Consider the following 24,426-nt stretch of genomic DNA (forward strand, 5'->3'; position numbering starts at 1 on the left):
TCAAACAGTTTCCAGCGGAGTCGTGCCACTGGGATTGGCAATTTATAAAGCGCAAGACTCAATTTACAAATGTGATTCATTTAAACAGCGGTGTACAGAAGCATTAGTTACAAACAGATGAGCGATGTGCTTACAAATCAACAAGCAATGATTAAAAAATGTCTAGTTGTCCCAAAAATAAAAATATCAAAACATACTTATTAAATAGTTTCTTTTCATTAATATATATTACTTATTTACGCTCTATAGAGTTCGTTTTTTGCTAATGTCAGTAAAGCTGTAGTCTAATACAAAAGTACTGCTTTGAATGAAGCCTCCCATGAGATAGTGACTATCTCAATACTGCCCACTAGCTTATTTTCCTTATGTCCTGCCCTCCATGATCACTGACATGTCAGGTGACAGGAAAAGACTGGTGAAAGCCATATGGTGGAAAAACCCTCCTGGTTCATTTGTGGTCATGAAGGAAAGGAGTCAAGGAAAGGGACCCATAGAGGAGTTGAGAGACAACCATCCACTGACCTGCCTAGAAAAGTTCACTTGCAATAGGAGACCCCCTGGGCACCACTGTTGGCTAATGCGAGACAAACACACATTTTTCACAATGTAAATAATGTGAAGTATGAGAGTACCTTGAATTACATTTTGTGTTGTGCAATGTTTTGCAAACGGTCATTATTATTGAGGATGTTGCAATATCTTTATAACACCCTGTTATTAAAAGCATCCAAAGGACAATGCTATCAGTCCAACTAAGAATGGCTGATACAGCTACAGTACAGCTACAGTACAGCATAATCTTGTACCAAACACGCAATTTTCAAATCTCCATTCATTCAACATTTCCATTTTACTACATACTATCCATCAGAAGTATTTTGCAAATAAAACATAATAATTTCTGATATGCACATGCAGCATTGTGTAATATTAACATAGTTACAGTATCATTTCCTTGACCGAGTCACGAAAAGAGTGAAAGTGCCTGAGATGCAGTCTTTTCCAATTCCATAATGCCATCTGTGCACCAAACTATAAGCAATATACAGCAAACCAAAAGTGTTTAATCGGATTGTGAATAAGATAATTAGAGACAGGTGGCATTAAACAAATTAAATGCTGCATGCATCCAAACATGAGGCATTCAAATAGTTACACAATAATAGCTTTAGTAGAATGAATAGGAAATCCCTAGGCAATGCAGACATAGTATATAGTTAGAACTCATGGGCTGCATTTACACAGGAAGCCCAATTCCGATTTGTTATCAATAATTGGTCTTTTGACGAATCACATCAGATCTTTTTCAAAGCTGATCTGAGTGGTCCAAAGATCAATGAGTGAAAAAAAGCAAAAGAATTTGGCTAAAAATGCAGTCATAGAGGCACGGATACTTTGTTCCAGAGTTTGTGGGATGAAACGTCAACAAATCCTCTTCTTTGGTTTAAAAATAAATAAGAAGCTTTTGAGGAAGCCTTTGGCTGGGTTTACACAGGCAGCTACTAATTGGTGTTTTGACCCGTCAGATCAGCTGTGAAAAAGATCTGATGTGAAAAGATCAAATTGGTCAAAAGACAAATTAGTGGAAAAAATATCAGAATAGGGCTGCCTGTGTAAACGCAGCCTTAGTGTCATATTATTTGACCTGTGGACATGCCTCAGCAGTAGAGATACTGAGGTCAAGTGGAGGAAAGAGGAGGGGAAACATTGGACAGGGAGAGACGATTAGATAATAAGCGATATGGTACCATCTCCACATTTCCCTCCAATAGGCTAGGGGGACTTTTAGGTGCCTAAGGGGTAGGGGGATAAAGGTTGTTTCTGTCCAGGCCCAGAAATGTGTGGGACGGTGTCGAGGTGTTTGGGTTGTAAAGCTGTGTGTGTATATACAGTAGTGATTCTACAGGGATAGGTGAGGGTAAATATCGTGTTGTGTTTTCGGGGTCTATAGAGAGAAAATATACATACATAACAGTGATAATTAGGGCCAAGAGTTTTTCCTAACCACATGACCTAATCAGGAAAAAACTATGGGAATTACTTATAGTTTACAAACTAGGGGCCTAGAGGTATTCCAGGTGCAGTCAACACATCCGGGTGTGTGTAGGGGCCTAAGTAAACATGTTTGTAGGAGACGTGTGGATCTGCCCCATCAAGATGTCCAGGACTGCATGTTGCGCAGCATAGCCTCAAAGAGCTCCATGTTGGGGGCATAGGCGTGGGCCAGCTGGTCGGTCAGGCGGCTGTATAGGCTGAACGACTTGAGCTCCAGCCAGATGAAGCCGAAGCGGTCCTCGTCAAACAGGATAAAGAGGCCAGGCGTGCGCTCCGGGCTTGTGAAGCCGTGGCCGGCAATCAGGCCTGTCCCGTAGAAACTGAAATCGACGAAGAAGAAAAAAATTATCAAGATATCCTGTTGTGTAGTCTACATCCAATGTTTCAGATGGCCGGAGTGTTGTGCTTGTAACACTTGAGTTGTGTGGGTCTGACTCCCACATGGGCCACATATACTGAATACATGCATTAACTTTAAGTCCATTTGGATGAAGGAGTCTGCTAAATTACTATTATATTCTATTACAAGTGTACATACATGTGTGAGTATCTCTTCTCACTCTGCAGCTACATTTGACAAGCACTCTTGGCTATACGAGGACATGTGCAAAACAACTTGAACATGTGTGAAATAGATGGACTCACCACATCTTGCAGGTACGGGGGTACACCTCGTTGCGGGCCATGACCCCCAGAGGCAGGACAAAGGGCTGGGCCTCCGAGGGAGCACTGCTGCTGCTGCTGGGCCCAGGCTGGCGGCTCTCTGATTGGGCTTCCATAGCCAACTCCAGACCCTCTGCCCCGCCACCATCCACAGCCCCCTTTGCAGCAGCAGCCCTCTGAGGGGCCACAGCCCCTTCTCCAACAGCAACCCCCTGGGGGGCCACAGCCCCCTCTCCAACAGCAACCCCCTGGGGGGCAACATCTGGGCTCTGTGCCTCCTGCTGCGCCTCCTCATGCACCCCCAGCACCAGGCGAGACAGCTCCTCCACGCTGCGCTGGTGCTCGAGGTCCGGAAGGTGCACAGGCCGAGTCAGGTCCACATCGAGCGTTAGCTGGCCTGCTGGAACGTTGGGATCCCCCTGGGAGGGAGGAGAAAGGACAGGGGCATGTTCAGTAGGGGGAAAACATTTTGAAATGGAAGAGGTACTACCCAAACATCGGTAATAGGGACGTAATAGAGACGTTTGTTTTCACAACACAACAGTAGTAGGCTTGATTACCAACAATGATGAGACCGCCTACAGGGAGGAGGTGAGGGCCCTGGGAGTGTGGTGCCAGGAAAATAACCTCTCACTCAATGTCGACAAAACAAATAGCTGATCGGCGACTTCAGGAAACAGCAGAGGGAGCACCTCCCTATCCATCGAAGGGACAGCAGTGGAGAAGGTGGAAAGTTAAGTTCCTCGGCGTACACATCACAAACTGAAATGCTCCATTCACACAGACAGTGTGGTACAGAAGGCGCAACAGTGCCTCTTCAACCTCAGGAGGCTGAAGAAATTTGGCTTGTCACCCAAAACCCTGACAAACTTTTACAGATGCACAATTGTGAGCATCTGTCAGGCATCACTGCCTGGTACAGCAACCGCAGGGCTCTCCAGAGGGTGGTGTGGTTTGTTCGATGCATCACCGGCGGCAAACTACCTTTGACCTTCCCTACAGGACCCAATGTCACAGAAAGGCCAAAAAGATAATCAAAGACAACAACCACCCGAGTCACGGCCTGTTCACTCCGCTATCGTCCAGAAGGCGAGGTAAGTACAGGTGCATCAAAGTTGGGATTGAGAGACTGAAAAACAGCTTCTATCTCAAGGCCATCAGACTGTGAAATAGTCATCACTAGGCGGCTTCCAACCGGTTATGTAACCCAGCACCTTAGAAGGTGCTGCCCTATATACATAGACTTGAAATCACTGGTCACTTTAATAAATGGAACACCAGTCACTTTAATAATGTTTACATATTTTTTCTTTACTCATCACATATGTATATAATGTATTCTATTCTACTGTATTTTAGTCTATGCCACTCCGACATTGCTCGTCCTAATAAATAAATAAATATATATACATCTTAATTCCATTCTTTTACTTTTAGGTTTGTGTGTATTGTTAGATATTACTGCACTGATGGAGCTACAAACATAAGCATTTCACTACACTCGCAATAACATTTGCTAAACGTGTATGTGACCAATAACATTTGATTTGGTTTTCCATTTCAAAAACTGTTGGTTTGGAAACATTAGGGGCCAGGCGGGGTGGGAGCCCAGCCGGGGTGCGGTGGAGGTGGGGGACTCACGGTGAGCTTGGTGGCCCTGGCGCGAGGCCCATGGAAGCTGAGCATGATGATCTCCAGGCCGTGGCTGCCATAGGTGCCTTTGAACAGGCCCGGCTGCAGCAGGTCAGAGGGCATCAGGGGGGGGAGGTAGATCCGCCGGTACGTCAGGCAGTTACTGTCAGAAAATAACATTACAGCATCATCAACATTAATGAAGCCAACTAGTTGGTCATTTTCCATGAAGAAAATTTGTGCGACTTGCTTCATCTCTTTGAAAAACTATTTTTATGGTGGCGGAAGAAGTTTAAAACATTTTACTTAAGTGGTGAAATAAAGTCAAGTCTGGTCTTATAGACAACATTTACTTTAGAGTGTGGGGCAGTTGGATCACATATTTCATCACAAATAGTACTACTACACTTTCAAATTCTCCTACTAGAAAATCAAAGTATATACAAACTGTAATAATTACGCATAAGGAATTAGAAAAGTTTATGCTATCATTTGGGGAAATACAATGGCGCCTCTAGTGGAAGAAGTTTAGAAGTTTGTTTTAGCTATATTAACGAGAGGTCTTCACGGATATACCTTAACCCGATGACCAACCAGATATATGAACAGGTCGGATGCAAAATTCTGCAGTTGACCCTCGGATCCCGGTTTGGATCACGCTTGGTGGCCATGGACCTCGGATTTGTCGGAAAATATGTGAAATATTGACCAGATCCGAAATCCGAAAGACAACATCCTGATGAAAATAGGCTTAAATATCCTCTTTAAATCACATTTGCTATGCATGGTGGTAAGTTAAGTCAAAAGCTGTTAAGGGAATTTTTAGCAATGATGACTAATTATGTATACATTTCAATCAGGACTGACTAATCAGAATATTATTATGTTGCTGTGAATGTATGAGTTTTCTTTCTTGATCCCAGTGCTGAATATAATGTGTGTAAATGTGGTCAAGAGTTAGAACAATGACTGTCTGTTCCTTGGTAGAAATGAATGAACGATATCTTCAGACTGGCTAGAATGCTTATCTACACAAGAAGACCGTGGCTCATAAATTATAATAAATTGGTAGGGAGGCGATGTGGGAAGGCTTGAGATACTGCCTTTGTACCAGGGTGGGAGAAGAGACGGGTTGGTACTGGAACTAATGACGTCATTTTCAGTTTATAACTGTGGTAACCTGTATCGTGTTCAGTACTCTCGTGAATAAACTCTGCTGTTTGACTTTAAGACTGAGCTCTGTCCATTATTATAGAATAAGGGTCTTACAAATCCTTATGAATTGACAGAGTGTTTAATTTTAATTGGGTATTAAAACATAGAGCAATTTAATTCCTGTAACAAAAGCGTTAAGTGCTCTCCTCTGCCTGTCAACCTCTCTTGGTCTGGATTGAGCTTTCGCTATAGCAAACTTGCAACATTGTTTCAACTGGGCCCTGACAGTTTCCCACGCCAATGAGCTCAGAACAGACATAACTGTCAATGTTCAGATAGCCTATTTTATGACATTCTCACTGGAGATATGGAATCAGCAATAGGTTGCTATTTCACACTGAAGCACGGTGGTTACTTAGGCCTATCGAGAACTACCCACTGGGCACAGACGTCAACGTCTAGTTTGGATTTACATTTGGTTGAGTTGTCAACCAACAACAAATGTCACCATGTCATTGGAATTAGGTTAAAAATTTGGTGAAAAAAAGTCTAAATGCCCTTACATTGATTACTTTTTGCAAACCCAATCAGTTTTCCACATCATCACTTGGCTTGGGCGGTATCCAGATTTTCATAGTCATACACTACATGACCAAATATCTTGTCAAATATCTCATTCCAAAATCATTGGTATTAATATGGAGTTGGTCCCCCCTTTGCTGCTATCTCCACGCTTCTGGAAGGCTTTTCACTAGATGTTGGATCATTGCGGCGGGGACTTGCTTCCATTCAGCCACGAGCATTAGTGAGGTCGGGCACTGATGTTGGGCGATTAGGCCTGGCTCGCAGTCGGCGTTCCAATTCACCCCTAAGGTGTTTAATGGTTTTGAAATCAGGGCTCTGTGCAGGCCAGTCAAGTTCTTCCACACCGATCTCGACAAACCATTTCTGTATGGACCTTGCTTTGTGCACAGGTGCATTGTAATGCTGAAACAGGAAAGGAAAGGGCCTTCCCCAAACTGTTGCCACAAAGTAGGAATCACAGAATAGTCTAGAATGTAATTGTATGCCGTAGCCACGTTGAAAGTCACTGAGCTCCTCAGTAAAGCCATTCTACTGAAAATGTTTGTCTATGGAGATGGCATAACTGTATGCTAGATTTTATACACCTGTCAGTAATGGGTGTAACTGAAATAGCCAAATACACTAATTTGAATGGGTGTCATCATACTTTTTTTATATATAGTGTACCTTCTCTTATTTTCTGGGATTTACAGTATTACTGGCATGGCACACAAGGGGGCGCTAAAAATTTAAGAAAAGCCCATTGGGCCTCTATTAGTAGACTGCTAACAAAATTTGCACAACTAATAGCGAAATCACATAGACGCTGCTAGCTAAATGCTAACGAGCAAAAATTGAAAAATAAAAATTACAAAAACAAGCAAATCCAAAGTTATACAAGCATAGCTAGAAGCTACCGAATATTATTCTCTGTGAGTTTTTATTTATTTCACCTTTATTTAACCAGGTAGGCCAGTTGAGAACATCATTTATAACTGCGATCTGGCCAAGATAAAGCAAAGCAGTGCGGCAAAAACAACAACACAGAGTTACACATGGAATAAACAAACGTACAGTCAATAACACAATAGAAAAAAATCTATATACAGTGTGTGCAAATGAGGTAAGTTTAGGGAGGTAAGGCAATAAATTCATGTGCAAGTAGAGATACTGTGGTGCAATCAGCAAAAAAAATAACAATATGGGGATGAGGTAGTTGGATGGGCTATTTACAGATGGGCTATGTACAGGTGCAATCCTCTGTGAGCTGCTCTGACAGCTGATGCTTAAAGTTAGTGAGGGAGATATGAGTCTCTAGCTTCAGTGATATTTGCAATTCGTACCAGTCATTGGCAGCAGAGAAATGGAAGGATAGGCGGCTGTTGGGGAATAATCAGAATTAGTTGGGTAACATAGATAGGATGTTTTATTTTCATGATATGCTTATGAGTTATTTCTCATAAGAATGTATTTTGTTGTACTATAGTGGTGGCCATTGGCAGTTATCTGTTCTCTGCCAGGACTAAGTTGCTTGGGCCGCAGAGAGGGGAGAGGTCAAGGTGTTATCATGTGTAAACATATTTTTTGCTCCACTGTGTCTGTGTGCCAGTCACCCCCTACTTTTCCCATCGGAGAGAGGAGGATGGCAGTGTCTGGAATCATTCTATGCTCCCTCTCGGTTGCCCCTATCTTGACCTATAGCCTCGCTCTCCTCTCCATGAGCTTGTATCTAAATGACAATTTGATATATATCATAGGGTGGGGGTAATGTCTTGGTACCATTTTGTACCAAGGACGAGATAAGAACTTCGTTTAGGAGACCAAACTGAACGATAATTTATAGCCAACTCTGTCTGGCTTGGGGATACTCCTCTCTGAAGTAAAGTCTTTCTTTGTGTAAGTTCCTAGAGACCTGTGGTTTGTCGTCTAGGGGGGGGATCTTATAAAGGATCCCATTTGCCATTATGTGGGCACTCAACTTTTCATTAGAGATACTGAACTGTTGAAAGTCAAAATGCTATTGCAAAAGCTGGAGCGCATGCTGGAGCGCATGCTATGTGTGGGTGCTGCTATGGTGACCAGTGACGAATATGACGAGAGCATCCAACGAGAGCATCCAGGTTGCAGTGGTGGGTAGTATATGGGGCTTTGGTGACAAAACAGATGCCACTGTGATAGACTGCATCCAATTTGCTGAGTAGAGTGTTGGAGGCTATTTTGTAAATGACATCGCCAAAGTCAAGGATTGGTAGGATAGTCAGTTTTACGAGGTTATGTTTGGCAGCATGAGTGAAGGATACTTTGTTGCGAAATAGGAAGCCGATTCTAGATTTAATTTTGGATTGGAGATGCTTAATGTGAGTCTGGAAGGAGAGTTTACAGTCCAACCAGACACCTATGTATTTGTAATTGTCCACATATTCTAAGTCAGAACGGTCCAGAGTAGTGATGCTGGACGGGCAGGCAGGTGCGGGCAGCAATCGTTTAAAGAGCATGCATTTAGTTTTACTTGCAATTAAGAGCAGTTGGAGGCCACAGAAGGAGAGTTGTATGGCATTGAAGCTCGTCTGGAGGTTTGTTAACACAGTGTCCAAAGAAGGGCCAGAAGTATACAGAATGGTGTCGTCTGCATAGAGGTGGATCAGAGAATCAGCAGCAGCAAGAGCAACATCATTGATGTAGACAGAAAAGAGAGTCGGCCCGAGAATTGAACCCTGTTGCACCCCCATAGAGACTGCCAGAGGTCCGGACAATAGGCCCTCCAATTTGACACACTGAACTCTGTCTGAGAAGTAGTTGGTGAATCAGGAGAGGCAGTCATTAAAGAAAGCAAGTCTGTTGAGTCTGCTGATAAGAATGCGGTGATTGACAGAGTTGAAAGCCTTGGCCAGGTCTATTTGGCTGCATAGTATTGTCTCTTATCGATGGCGGTTATGATATCGTTTAAGACCTTGAGCGTGGTTGAGGTGCACCCATGACCATCTCAGAAACCAGATTGCATAGCGAAGAAGGTACGGTGGGATTCGAAATGGTCGGTGATCTGTTTATTAACTTGGCTTTCGAAGACCTTAGAAAGCTAGGCTAGGATAGATAGGTCTTTAACAGTTTGGGTCTGGAGTGTCTCCCCCTTTGAAGAGGGGGATGACCATGGCAGCTTTCCAATCTTTGGGGATTTCAGACGATACGAACGAGAGGTTGAACAGGCTAGTAATAGGGGTTGCAACAATTGCGGAGGATCATTTTCGGAAGAGAGAGTCCAGATTGTCTAGCCCGGCTGATTTGTAGGGGTCCAGATTTTGCAACTCTTTCAGAACATCAGCTATCTGGATTTGGGTGAAGGAGAAGCTGGGGAGGCTTGGGCAAGTAGCTGTGGGGGGTGCAGGGCTGTTGACCGGGGTAGGGGTAGCCAGGTGGAAAGCATGGCCAGCCGTAGAAAAATGCTTATTGAAATTCTCTATTGTCATGGATTTATCGGTGGTGACAGTGTTTCTTAGCCTCATTGCAGTGGGCAGCTGGGAGGAGGTACACTTATTCTCCATGGAGTTAACAGTGTCCCATAGCTTTTTGGAGTTTTTGCTACAGGATGCAAATTTCTGTTTGGAAAAGCTAGCCTTTGCTTTCCTAACTGCCTGTGTATATTGGTTCCTAACTTCCCTGAAAAGTCACATATCGTAGGGGCTATTTGATGCTAATGCAGTACGCCACAGGATGATTTTGTGCTGGTCAAGGGCAGTCAGGTCTGGAGTGAACCAAAGGCTATATCTGTTCCTGGTTCTAAATTCTTTGAATGGGGCATGCTTAAGATGGTTATTCTTTAAAAGTGATTTTCTCACCAGGCATCCTCTACTGACGGAATCCTTCCAGGATGCCCGGGTCAGGTCGATTAGAAAGGCCTGCTCGCTGAAGCGTTTTAGGAAGTGTTTGACAGTGATGAGGGGTGGTAGTTTGACCGCAGACCCATTACGGACGCAGGCAATGAGGCAGTGATCACTGAGATCCTGGTTGAAGACAGAAGAGGTGTATTTACAGGGCAGGTTGGTCAGGATGATATCTATGAGGGTGCCCGTGTTTACAGATTTGAGGTTGTACCTGGTAGGTTCATTGATTATTTGTGTGAGATTGAGGGCATCTAGCTTAGATTGTAGTGTTAAGCATGTCCCAGTTTAGGTCCCCTAACAGTATGAGCTCTGAAGATAGATGGGGGGCAATCAATTCACATAGTGTCCAGGGCACAGCTGGGGGCAGAAGGTGGTATATAACAAGCGGTAATGGTAAGAGACTTGTTTCTGAAAAGCTCAAATTTTTTGTGCACAGACCTGGATAGTATGACAGAACTCTGCAGGCTCTCTGCAGTAGATTGCAGTAGTTCTATCTTGTCGGAAAATGTTATGTGGACTGTGGATATTTACAAGCGAAAGTGAATTGTGCAAATGAACAAAGTTGTGATGCCTGCTTTTCTGAAGAAAGAGCGACATGTACATGGAGCAAACTGGAGAAGAATGCTAGTAGGAACCACAGGGAAAAATGGCAGTTGTACAGACAACCCGTCCAGAGATCTTTGACTTCTGGCAGAAAGACATAAGATGTCTTATGGCAAACATTTACTATTGAATTCCATTCAAGTTTAACTTCATCACCTCATGTGTGCCGCACAACAGACTCACCGAACTCTATTTAACTAGGCAAGTCATTTCAGAACAAATTCTTATTTTACAATAATGGCCTACCCAGGCCAAACCCTCCCATAACCCGGACGATGCTGGGACAATTGTGTGCTGCCCTAAGAGACTCCCGATCGGTTGATATACAACCCCGGATCGAACCAGGGTCTGTAGTGACGCGTCTAGCATTGAAAACTATGAAATAACACACATGGTAACCAAAGGCTTAGCATGTCTCTCAAGGAGGCTAAAAAGAGATTTTGGCTTGGAAAATTAACATTTTCAGAAGGAGGCGATAATTGTTTAAGGGAGGAGAAAGTAGCCACGCTTTGCCTTGATGACAGATTTGCACATTCTTGGCACTCAACCAGCTTCATGAGGTAGTCACCTGAAATACATTTCAATTAACAGGTGTGCCTTGTTAAAAGTTAATTTGTGGAATTTCATTCCTTCTTAATGCGTTTGAGCCAATCAGTTGTGCTGTGACAAAGTAGGGGTGGTATACAGAAGATAGCACTATTTGGTAAAAGACCAATGCCATATTATGGCAAGAACAGCTCAGACATTACCTCAATTACCTCGACTAACCGGTGCCCCCCGCACATTGACTCTGTATCGGTACCCCCTGAATATAGCCTCGCTATTATTATTTTACTGCTGCTCTAACAATTTGTTACTTTTATTTGCTATTTTTTTACTTATCACTTATTTTTCTTAACTGCATTGTTGGTTAAGAGCTTGTAAGTTATTATTTTACTGTAAGGTCTACCTGTTGTATTCGGGAGCATGGGACAAATAAAATTTGATTTGATATTAGCAAAGACAAACAACAGTCCATCATTACTTTAAGACATGAAGGTCAGTCAATCCGGAAAATTTCAAGAGATTTGAAAGTTTCTTTAAGTGCAGTCTCAAAAACCAACAAGCGCTACGATGAAACTGGCTCATGAGGACCGCAACAGGAAAGGAAGACCCAGAGTTACCTCTGCTGCAGAAGATAAGAGGTGGTGTGTGATGGTGTCTTACTGGTGACACTGTCAGTGATATATTTAAATTCAAGGCACACACAGCATTCTGCAGCGATATGCCATCCCATCTGGTTTGCGCTTAGTACGACTATCATTTGTTTTTCAACAGGACAATGACCTCCAGGCTGTGTACAGGATATTTGACCAAGGCAGCGAGTGATGGAGTGCTGCATCAGATGACCTGGCCTCCACAATCACCCGATCTCAAACCAATTGAGATGGTTTGGGATGAGTTGGACCGCAGAGTGAAAGAAAAGCAGCCAACAAGTGCTCAGCATATGTGGGAACTCCTACAAGACTGTTGGAAATGCATTCCAGGTGAAGCTGGTTAAGGGAATGCCAAGAGTATGCAAAGCTGTCAAAGGCAAAGTGAGGCTACTGAAGAATCTCAAATATAAAATATTTTTTGATTTGTTTTTCCACTTTTTTGGTTACTACATGATTCCCTATGTGGTATTTCATAGTTTTGATGTCTTCACTTATTCTACACTGTAGAAAATAGTAAAAATAAAGAAAAACCCTTGAATGAGTAGGTGTGTCCAAAGTTGGTACTGGTACTGGTACTGTAAGTATTCAGACCCTTTACTCAGTACTTTGTTGAAGCACCTTTGGCAGCAATTACAGCCTTGAGTCTTCTTGGGTATGAAACTACAAGCTTGGCACACCTGTATTTGGGGAGTTTCTCCCATTCTTCTCTGCAGATCCTCTCAAGCTCTGTCAGATTGGATGGGGAGCGTCGCTGCAGGGCTATTTTCAGGTGTCTCCCCAGAGATGTTTGATCGGGTTCAAGTCCGGGCTCTGGCTGGGCCACTCAAGGACATTCAGAGACTTGTCCTGAAGTCACTCATTTGTTGTCTTGTGTTCTTAGGGTCATTGTCCTTTTGGAAGCTGAACCTTCGCCTCAGTCTGAGGCCCTGAGCACTCTTTCCTTCCATCCTGACTAGTCTCCGAGTCCCTGCAGCTGAAAAACATCCCCGCAGCATGATATTGCCACCAGCATGCTTCCCCATAAGGATGGAACCAAGTTTCCTCCAGACATGACACTTGGCATTTAGGCCAAATAGTTCAATCTTGGTTTCAACGGACCAGATGAACCATGAGAAACAAGATTGAGAGACTTTAGGTGCCTTCTGGCAAATTACAAGCGGGCTGTCTTGTGCCTTTTATTGATGAGTGGCTTCCGTCTGGCCACTCTACCACAAAGGCCTGATTGGTGGAGTGCTGCAGAGAATGGTTGTCCTTCTGGAAATTTCTCCCATCTCCACAGAGGAAATCTAGAGCTCTGTCAAAGTGACCATCGGGTTCTTGGTCTTCTCCCTGACCAAGGCTCTTCTGCACTGATTGCTCAGTTTGGCCGGGCGGCCAGCTCTAGGAAGAGTCTTGGTGGTTCCAAACTTCTTCCATTTAAGAATGATGGAGGTCACTGTGTTCTTGGGGCCCTTCAATGTTGCAGAAATGTTTTGCTACCCTTCCCCAGTGCCTCGACACAATCTTATCATCTCGGATCTCTACGGACAATTCCTTCAACCTAATGACTTGGTTTTTGCTCTGACATACACTGTCAACTGTGGGACTTTATATACACACAGGTGTGTGCCATTCAAAATCATGTCCAATCAGTTGATTTTACCAAAGCTGGACTCCAATCAAGTTGTAGAAACATCTCAAGGATGATCAATGGAAACAGGATGCACCTTTTTTTTGTTGCTTTTCTTTCAAAAACAAGGACATTTCTAAGTGACCCCAAACTTTTGAACGGTAGTACACACACACACACACACACACACACGAGAGAGAAAGAGATCTGGCCACGGACCCCCTGCAGTACCTGCACACACCCCTGACCCAATTTTGGGAACCCCTGGACTATGTCATAAGGAAAACCTACTCATATTGGCTTGTGTAGATGAACTTCATGAGTATGAGCTCCTGCATGTGCTCATGGAAGATGTCCTCCAGTGTCCTCCCCCACTCTTCCTCAAGCCACGTCCGGAACTCCTGCCAACAGAACATCAAAAACCCACGGTCATGCCCACTTACCGATTTGCCCCAATCCCCTATCGAAATCAACTGTCATCACAGTATCTATCCTGTAACAATGCATAGCTGTCACTCTTGCCTGCTTGACAATTATGTACCATCTGCTGAATGACTTGATTCAACACAAATCTTAGACAATCGGAACACTTTCAGTATGATAACTTTTGAGGTTAAATGTGTTTGCAAAAAGTGCAATACAAATATGTGATTGATTAATTAATTAATTAGACAAATACTGAGTTGCCTCAGCCATATGAGAACAATATACAAACTGTTGCGAAGTTACAAGAGATCGTTCTCTCCTCCTCACCTCCTGCCTCCCCCCTGGCATGCGGTGATGGTCTGTCTGGTTGCACTTGGTCGAGAACTCGTCCTTCTTCCCAGTCTGGAAATAAGAGAAGACATCCTATCTTAAATCACAAAGCCATAGAAGACAGGGGACTACTTCACCACACAGTGAGTGCACCGGCTTACACATTACAAAAGGATAACATCAGTGATGATTATGACTATTTAAGCACAATAAGCGCATCATTATTTCCCTTATTATCGATTAATCAGTTGTGTTGTGTTTTCGGTCTCACCTAACAGTCCCTCTTATGGGCACTACAAAGTTGGAAAAGCTATAGTGACAAAAGACATACAACATTTTAAAGTAGTTGACTGTGTGGGACTTGCTGGTACAAAGAATGCCATCCAGGTCAGTAGATCAGTTAAATTATACTCCTGAGCAAACATTAAAGTGGCAATCCACAGTTGCTACATCCATTTTTTTTACTTATAAATTAATGATACAGTATAAACTAATTGATTGAAATAGAACTTAGAAATGTCTCGCAAGCTTAGTTCAACTCTGTCAAACTCCATCAGAACCCAAAATATCAGCTGGTTTAACTCAAATGTTTGTAAACATAAACAAATACCATATAGACCATAATTTTGATACTGTGGATAGTGTCCTTGCAACAATAGCTCATGAATTTAAGAGTGGTTATATTTCTCCAGGCCTATCCCTCAGATTTTTGCCAACTGTAGATTGCCCCTCTAAAAAGAACTGCAGGTGGCTGTACAATAAATCACCAATGTTGGTTTTACACCCATTCAAAACACAAAAGAAGAAAATGGACTCACTTGGACGTCCCCCTTGTGAGGGCCCTTGTGTCCGTACATACACTCCACTGCTGCCTTGTTGCTCTCCAACATGTGGATGCGGAAGAGTGGCCGCCGCCTCATGGGATCCTCGACCCGAGGGTCGTGAGGGGGCAGATACATCCAGCCAAGGATGAATAGCCCATCAACCTGGAGAGGGATGGTGTAGTAGAGAAGTAAAGGGAGAGAAGAAAAGGAAAAAGTGATCACCACCTAACACAAATAAAATGTTTTGATGGGAAGACACTAATTTCTACAACAAGGTGGGCTGAACAATTTAAAAGACACATTTTATGTACTTAAATGTGACAAAGAAGGAACACAATAGTGTGTGTGTTCTTATTACATACCACCACGTTGAGCAGCCCTCCGTACGGCCCTATGTCAGGCTGCCAAAGACCCAGGATGTGTCTGTATGGGTGCAGCACTGCAACACAACAGTGCAACAAAGGGTTAAACACTAAGTGGTGAACAGTTCAATCACAGGGTATCACAGCAATGCATAACAGAATTTCGACTGAGAAACTGATGACATCTCAACACACCATAGTTGAGGTCTGGCCTTATCTCATGGACAGCAGATATGGCAGAGGGGACACATTGTTATTGTACTCACATGAGAAGACGGGTGACACATGAAGTTATATCAAGGGCATGGTTTCCATTGTTCCAAAAGAGTGCATGATGTAGACTAATTAAACAGGGCGCCGTCACCAAGCACTAACCACGTTGACTAGCATGTTAAATGCACACATCACACACAGTGATTTTTTTCAGGATCAGTTTTAGTCATCAGATGTCCCAGTTAAGTTAAGGGGCAAAGTGCATTCACTTCAAAACTACATCACACAGTCAGTAAACAAATAGTATGTCACAACCGGCTGCAATAACATAAAACAAGTCCGTATGGGAGTCAGTCACACACTAGCACACGCGTGTCGAGACAGTCAGGTCAGGCCTGTGCAGCAGTATATACAGTGCTTGTACATGTCCCTGTAGTTCATATGCTGATAGTCTATACAGTAACAGTCAAATGTTTGGACACACCTACTCATTCCATTTTTATTTATTTTTTTTACTATTTTCTACATTGTAGAATAATAGTGAAGACAAACTATGAATTGTAGTAACCAAAAAAAAGTGTTAAACAGATCAAAATATATTTGAGATTCTTCAAGGTAGCCATCCTTTGCCTTGATGATGCTTTGCACACTCTTGGCATTCTCTCAACCAGCTTCATCTGGAATGCTTTTCCAACAGTCTTTAAGGAGTTCCCACATATGCTGAGCACTTGTTGGATGCTTTTCCTTCACTCCGCGGTCCAACTCATCCCAAACCATCTCAATTGGGTTGAGGTTGGGTGATTGTGGAGGCCAGGTCATCTGATGCATCACTATCATTCTTGGTCAAATAGCCCTTACACAGCCTGGAGGTGTGTTGGGTCATTGTCCTGTTGAAAAACAAATGATAGTCCCACTAAGCGCAAGCCAGATGGGATGGCATATTGCTGCAGAATGCTGTGGTAGCCATGCTGGTTAAGTGTGCCTTGAATGTTAAATAAAATCACAGATAGTGTCACCAGCAAAGCACTCCCACACCATCACACCTCTTCCTCCAAGTTTCACGGTGGGAACCACACATTCGGAGATCATACGTTCACCTACTACAAAAAAAATCCAATTTGTACTCCACCGGTCTAATGTCCATTGCTCGTGTTTCTTGGCCCAAGCAAGTCTCTTCTTATTATTGGTGACCTTTAGTAGTGGTTTCTTTGTAGCAATTCGACCATGAAGGCCTGATTCACACATTCTCCTCTGAACAGTTGATGTTGAGATGTGTGTTACTTGATCTCTGTGAAGCATTTATTTGGGCTGCAATTTCTGAGGCTGGTAACTCTAACGAACTTATCCTCTGCAGCAGAGGTAACTCTGGGTCTTCCTTTCCTGTGGCGGTCCTCATGAGAGCCAGTTTCATCATAGCGCTTGATGGTTTTTTTAAATGTTCCGGATTGACAGACCTTCATGTCTTATAGTAATGATGGACTGTCGTTTCTCTTTGCTTATTTGAGTTGTTCTTGCCGTAATATGGACTTGGTCTTTCACCAAATATCTTTTTTGGTTACTACATGACTCCATGTGTTATTTCATAGTTTTGATGTCTTCACTATTATTCTACAATGTAGAAAATAGTCTAAATAAATAAAACCCCTGGAATGAGTAGGTATGTCCAAACTTTGGACTAGTATGGATATATACACACATACTGAACAAATATATAAACGCAACATGCAACAATTTCAACGATTTTACTGAGTTACAGTTCATATAAGGAAATCAGTCAATTGAAATAAATAAATTAGGCCCTAATCTATGGATTTCACATGACTGGGCAGGCGCGCAGCATTGAGTGGACCTGTGAGGGCATAAGCCCAGCCAATCAGAATGAGTTCTTCCCCACAAGCGGGCTTTATTTCAGAAATACTCCTCAGTTTCATCAGGTGGCTGATCTCAGATGATCCCGCAGGTGAAGAAGCCAGATGTTGAGGTCCTGGGTTTGGCGTGGTAACACGTGGTCTGCGGTTGTGAGGCTGGTTGGACGTACTGCCAAATTCTCTAAAATGGCGTTGGGGACAGCTTAGAGAAATGAAAATTCAATTCTCTGGCAACAGCTTTGGTGGAGATTCCTGAAGGCAGCATGGCAATTGCACTCGCTTAAAACTTGAGACATATGTGGCAATGGATGGATCTTGGCAAAGGAGAAATGCTCACTAAAAGGGATGTAAACAAATTGGTGCACAAAATCTGAGAGAAATAAGTTTTTGTTCATATGGAACATTTCTGGGATATTTTATTTCAGCTCATGAAACATGGGACCAACACTTTACATGTTTATATTTAAATTCAGTATATATCCATATTTCTGTCCATCCTTCCATCTCGTGTCCTGTCTGTTCAGTGTCCCGTCTGTATCAGTCTTTCTGGTGTCTGCCCATATAATTTATTTCTGTCCATCTCTGTATTTCCAACATTTGTAAAAATAAAATTCAAAAAGTTTTTTTTTTTTTAAATGTATTTTTTTCATGGTATCCAATTGTTTTAGTAGCTACTATCTTGTCTCATCGCTACAACTCCCGTACGGGCTCGGGAGAGACGAAGGTTGAAAGTCATGCGTCCTCCGATACACAACCCAACCAAGCCGCACTGCTTCTTAACACAACGCGCATCCAACCTGGAAGCCAGCCGCACCAATGTGTCGGAGGAAACACCGTGCACCTGGCAACCTTGGTTAGCGTGCACTGCGCCCGGCCCGCCACAGGAGTCGCTGGTGCGCGATGAGTCAAGAATATCGCTACCGGCCAAGCCCTCCCTAACCCGGACAACGCTATGCCAATTGTGCGTCGCCCCCAGTCACGGCCGGTTACGACAGAGCCTGGGCGCGAACCCAGGGCCTCTGGTGGCACAGCTGGCGCTGCAGTACAGCACCCTTAACCACTGCGCCACCCGGGAGGCCTCGTTGAAACATTTTAGTGAACAATTGAAACACCTCTTACATGTGTGAGGTGGTTTCTATATTGGTGGTAAAGAGAGAGAGAGAAGGGGAGCGGCAGACACATAGGGTCCCGGAGCACACCACTGAGGGAGGAAGGGGAAGTGGGAGCCAGGAGAGAGAGAGAGATTAGACAGAGGGACACAAAAAGAGAAAGGACCTTGAGAATCGAGAAACACCTAGCCTGACTTAGTCGTAGTACAGGGTTTGTTATCAATGACCAACCACACAATACTACAACCATACCCAACCTACCCCTAATCCTGTAAAAGCCCTGATGTCATGTCATGACGTAGATGCTGAGTAGGCACCATCTACACCCCAAGGAGCAATTTCCCACATGCCATCTTGAGATGACACATACAGCTACAAAAAGGCATGAATATCCCTCCAAGGGTGCTAACCACTGGAAAGTGTTTAACATCAGCCCCTGTCCAGATGGGTTCGAGGCTAGTCAAGATGCTGGAATTTGGAGGAAGAAACCATCATCAATGGTTTGCAGAAAGTGACAATTTGTGGTATTATTCCTGGACCTTCAATGTACAAGTGACCCTAGCGTGACTTGGTTTAATTAGTCAGTGTGGAAAAGGATGCCTATTGTAGTCTGTAACTATGGCCCAGAGTTTTTCCAGGTCAGGTCACAGGATCTGGTCAGGAAAAACTTAAAGTCCCAATAATATACACTGCGCAAAAAAATAAAGGGAACACTAAAATAACACAACCTAGATCTGAATGAATGAAATATTCTTATTAAATACTTTTTTCTTTACATAGTTGAATGTGCTGACAACAAAATCACACAAAAAATATCAATGGAAATCAAATTTATCAACCCATGGAGGTCTGGATTTGGAGTCACACTCAAAATTAAAGTGGAAAACCACACTACAGGCTGATCCAACTTTGATATAATGTCCTTAAAACAAGTCAAAATGAGGCTCAGTAGTGTGTGTGGCCTCCACGTGCCTGTATGACCTCCCTACAACGCCTGGGTATGCTCCTGATGAGGTGGCGGATGGTCTCCTGAGGGATCTCCTCCCAGACCTGGACTAAAGCATCCGCCAACTCCTGGACAGTCTGTGGTGCAACGTGGCGTTGGTGGATGGAGCGAGACATGATGTTCCAGATGTGCTCAATTGGATTCAGGTCTGGGGAACGGGCGGGCCAGTCCATAGCATCAATGCCTTCCTCTTGCAGGAACTGCTGACACACTCCAGCCACATGAGGTCTAGCATTGTCTTGCATTAGGAGGAAACCAGGGCCAACCGCACCAGCATATGGTCTCACAAGGGGTCTGAGGATCTCATCTCGGTACCTAATGGCAGTCAGGCTACCTCTGGCGAGCACATGGAGGGCTGTGCGGCCCCCCAAAGAAATGCCAACCCACACCATGACTGACCCACCGCCAAACCGGTCATGCTGGAGGATGTTGCAGGCAGCAGAACGTTCTCCACTGCGTCTTCAGACTCTGTCACATCTGTCACATGTGCTCAGTGTGAACCTGCTTTCATCTGTGAATAGCACAGGGCGCCAGTGGCAAATTTGCCAATCTTGGTGTTCTCTGGCAAATGCCAAACGTCCTGCACGGTGTTGGGCTGTAAGCACAACCCCCACCTGTGGACGTCGGGCCCTCATACCACCTTCATGGAGTCTGTTTGAGCAGACACATGCACATTTGTGGCCTGCTGGAGGTCATTTTGCAGGGCTCCCCACATATGCTCTCTCTAATTCTCTTTCTTTCTCTCGGAGGACCTGAGCCCTAGGACCATGCCCCAGGACTACCTAACATGATGACTCCTTGCTGTCCCCAGTCCACCTGGCCGTGCTGCTGCTCCAGTTTCAACTGTTCTGCCTTATTATTATTATTCGTCCATGCTGGTCATTTATGGACATTTGAACATCTTGGCCATGTTCTGTTATCATCTCTACCCAGCACAGGGAGAAGAGGACTGGCCACCCCACATAGCCTGGTTCCTCTCTAGGTTTCTTCCTAGGTTTTGGCCTTTCTAGGGAGTTTTTCCTAACCACCGTGCTTCTACACCTGCATTGCTTGCTGTTTGGGGTTTTAGGCTGGGTTTCTGTACAGCACTTTGAGATATCAGCTGATGTACGAAGGGCTATATATATATATAGGTAGCGGTCCTGCTGCTGGGTTGTTGCCCTCCTACGGCCTCCTCCACACCTCCTGATGTACTGGCCTGTCTCCTGGTAGCGCCTCCATGCTCTGGACACTACGCTGACAGACACATCAAACCTTCTTGCCACAGCTCACATTGATATGCCATCCTGGATGAGCTGCACTACTTGAGCCACTTGTGTGGGTTGTAGACTCCATCTCATGCTACCACTAGAGTGAAAGCACCGCCAGCATTCAAAAGTGACCAAAACATCAGCCAGGAAGCATAGGAACTGAGAAGTGGTCTGTGGTCACCACCTGCAGAACCACTCCTTTATTGGGGGTGTCTTGCTAATTGCCTATAATTTCCACCTGTTGTCTATTCCATTTGCACAACAGCATGTGAAATTTATTGTCAATCAGTGTTGATTCCTAAGTGGACAGTTTGATTTCACAGAAGTGTGATTGACTTGGCGTTACATTGTGTTGTTTAAGTGTTCCCTGTATTTTTTTGAGCAGTGTATTTTGGATGTTTTAGTTAGAGTGGCTGAATCCCAAATCACCCCCTTCCCCTTGCCCCTTCACAAGTGATAACATATAAATCACAAGTGATCAGCTAATATTGTCGCCATCAAACTATTCTTGATTTAATCTCTTTTTTACATATACTAAATAATATGTGCGAAATTTATGATTTAGAATGGACCATTATCAAGCACCTGTCTCGAAACAGGGGCAGCAGGAAAAAAATACATGTCATCTATGCACTTAAATAGCGAATGGAGGACGCTTTTCCCATTGTTAATTTTCATACCAGTCAGGTAGGCTATACTCCTGTAGGCCTAGTCTATAGAAAGGTGATGGGATCCTACTCTTTTTAGAGGCCACCACTCTGTTCTCAAGCAATTACATAGCCTATAGAAATGTAGCGCAAGATTGGCTCTCATCACGTGTTTGATTAGATTTTCTATTACATTTGCATTGCTGTCAAAGTGGTTAGAGGGACAATAGAGTGCAGAGGACCAGGCAGTAAGCAAGTTTGGTAAGCTACTAATGACCATCAGCAGCATCAGAGCTTGGAGAAGCCTAATTATCGTGACTAAACAGTCACTTGGAATTTGCCTGCCTTAATGACTCATGACCGCTGGTGTGGCGGTAATACGGTCACCGCAACTGCCCTTGGTGTTCCTAATTATAAGCGACCTGAATTTGTTTGTCTGATTTCACAATGCGACACATGTAACAGATGAAATACCAGTAGAGACTGCTGAGGGGAGGAGGGCGTATAATAAAGGCTGGAATGGAGCGCAATGGCTGGAATGGAGTGAATGGAATGGTATCAAACACATGGAAACTGTGTTTGATACCATTCCATTCACTCAATTCTGGACATTATTATGAGTCGTCCTCCCCTCAGCAGCCTCCACTGTTAAATACCTCCCAAATGAAATGTTTAACTGTTACAGAGGTCTAAATCTTGTAAAACAACAGGGGGGTTAGTTCATTTGAATATCATACTCAATTTATTATTTAAAAGTGGACCATGAATTGCATCATTCAAGTCAGGAGTGTGTCCCGAAGTTTATGGGTCTATTGATCCCCTTGCCACTCTCTGGAAGTCACCCTCTGAGTTTCGTCAGCAATATGGTACAATGAAGGACCCTCCGAGTGGGTTGGGTTTTACAGAGAGACTCACGTTTGGCATAGAGCTCCCGACTGGACACACCCACCACTTCTATCTTGCGCAGGTCTTCCCTCATGCCAAACTCTGTGGGAGAGAGATAGAGACAGACCATAGAGCTAGATAGATGACTCATCTTTGTATCTGTGCCATTATATAAAATTGACTACTCCATTTTGAAGTAGTAAATTTACTTCTTCACAATTGGCTAATCCCTCCTGATGACCCAGTTGGAAATGACTCCAACAGGGTCACCAGGAGGGATCAGCCAATGAAGTTGGAAGTCCCACCTATTTGCCTCCATTATAATAGTGGAAGCCCTCAACAGCTCTGCCCATGCCAATATGGACTTTTGGCCACTGGGGGCCTCTATCATTCTCTATAAAACAGACATGTGACACTGAAGGACAAAGTAGGTTGTGACAGTACCCTGGTCAAAGCTAATTGTGCATACAGATCTAGTGACCAGACAACTGTGCAATACATGATGGCATGACAATAAAAGTCAAGCGTTGGCTAAAGCAGGGGTTTCCAAACTTTTTAACTCGAGGTGCCCCCCTTCCAGCATTGTGGAACATCCCGCGCCCCCACGTCTATTTCTATGGGCACAAGCACTATTCATGACACAAACTGTTCACTTTTAAAACTAATTTTCTTGCAATTCTATACATATTGGCATGTCTGTGTATTCATGTGATATTTGAGTGATTAACAATGACAACAATATATATGGGCTAAAAAAAACGAAATAAAAAAATGTTAGCTAACATGGGCTTGTCAGAAATGTCCAGATCAACAAGTTATAAAACAACTCTCTAAGCTATGCAGTGAAAACAATGTGGGGGGACCCCGCGGCCACCCTGCCAACCCACAGTTTGGGAACCACTGGGCTTAAACACATTCAGTCTTGTATGAGATATGCACATCCCACATTTCAAAAGTAAAACTGATCCAATAATGGATTGGCTACTACGAACGTAGAAAGAAAAATCTAAATCCAACACATGGTGTCTCCAAGGCAAATTCAAATCTAGACCTTGAAGCCAATTCCTCTGCCGATTCATTCTTCCCCTCTAATCAAGGACTGATTTGGACCTGGGACACCAGATGGGCGCAATAATTACAAGGTAAGTAAAAACCAGCAGTACTCTGGACCTCCGATTTGAATAATTGACACGAGGTAGAGCTGCATAAACCCTTTTACAGTAATTTATGTCTTTGGGTTATGATATTTAGATAGGGTTGTAGAAGACAAGGATAGTTGAGGCAATGTAGTCTTTCGTAATGGTGTGTTCAAAGCAAAGGTTGGAACAGTGCATTGCATAACAGCAATCAACAAAGTTCCTTCTCGGTGCCCGTAGACTGGTCGATAAGAAAGCTTTCAGAAAACTCTTACATTGAATCTCTCCGGACCAAAGCACAATATATAAATAGAAACTGCAAAAACAAGAACGCAATACCCGGACCCTTCCCTAGCCCAACCTACGTCCCAAATCATATAGGCTGTCAATTCCCGTTTGATAAAACGCCACATTTTGCATAGGACATGATAGAAGAATATCTGCAATGATAAGCGATCACCGCATTATTTACCCTCCGTGCATCGCCTTCTCCAGATGGTTTCCGTGCTGAGGATTTGCCTGAATGTCTTGCAGACTAGCGCAAGGTTTGGAAGCTCTGTGCCCGGCAGCGAGGAGAATATTCCCACCAAAAGCTCTGGGGGCAAATCCAACAGGGATTGCGGGTTCGGTGGTCCGGTGCTTGCACTTTGCCCATACGAAAGTCTGACATTTGCACGACCACATTCAGCAGTGGCTTCGTGGGCCACACTCGGCCCTGCCGCGGCCGAGGGGTTTTCGGGGCCGCCAGTGACGGCTTGTGTCTTGCACACAATCCGCACACCTTCCTCATCGTCCATGTCGGAGTCGCTTCCCTGGTCCTGTTGATTATGCCGCTGTCGCCGCCTGCACCTCCGCGACTGACCCACTCCGCAGAGCCTGGCACACACAGCCATCCGTAGTAGTCACCAAAAGGGTAACATTACATCACCACAACAACTGTACTAGCTGCAGTTTCAATTATCTCCCCCGTCCTTGCGTGCCTGGGCGGAAACCTATGACGCAAAGTCGACGTAGC

General features: G+C 44.0%; 2 protein-coding genes across 3 annotated transcripts in view; one reads left to right on the plus strand and one right to left on the minus strand.

Moving 5' to 3' along the window:
• Positions 1–1,044: 1,044 nt before the first annotated feature.
• LOC135509206 (F-box only protein 31-like) lies at positions 1,045–24,381 on the minus strand. 2 transcript variants are annotated; one of them, XM_064929669.1, is made up of 9 exons: positions 23,884–24,381; positions 22,306–22,377; positions 15,298–15,374; positions 14,930–15,097; positions 14,109–14,183; positions 13,647–13,756; positions 4,360–4,513; positions 2,701–3,137; positions 1,045–2,375 (listed from the first exon to the last, which is right to left on the minus strand). In XM_064929669.1, exons 1-9 carry the CDS (start codon positions 24,302–24,304, stop codon positions 2,153–2,155), a joined length of 1,737 nt encoding a protein of 578 aa, XP_064785741.1. In that variant the 5' UTR covers positions 24,305–24,381; the 3' UTR covers positions 1,045–2,152. The 2 variants fall into 2 exon arrangements, with proteins under 2 accessions (XP_064785741.1, XP_064785740.1); XM_064929668.1 differs by having other exon boundaries at positions 14,109–14,204.
• Positions 23,228–24,426, plus strand: part of fanci (FA complementation group I) — a 28,145-nt gene continuing 26,946 nt past the window's right edge. The window contains exon 1 of the mRNA XM_064929666.1: positions 23,228–23,417. The gene's annotated coding sequence lies outside the window, so the exon portion shown is untranslated. The remainder of the gene's footprint in view (positions 23,418–24,426) is intronic.

Source organism: Oncorhynchus masou, chromosome 22, assembly GCF_036934945.1.
Source record: "Oncorhynchus masou masou isolate Uvic2021 chromosome 22, UVic_Omas_1.1, whole genome shotgun sequence".
Lineage (NCBI taxonomy): Eukaryota > Metazoa > Chordata > Actinopteri > Salmoniformes > Salmonidae > Oncorhynchus > Oncorhynchus masou.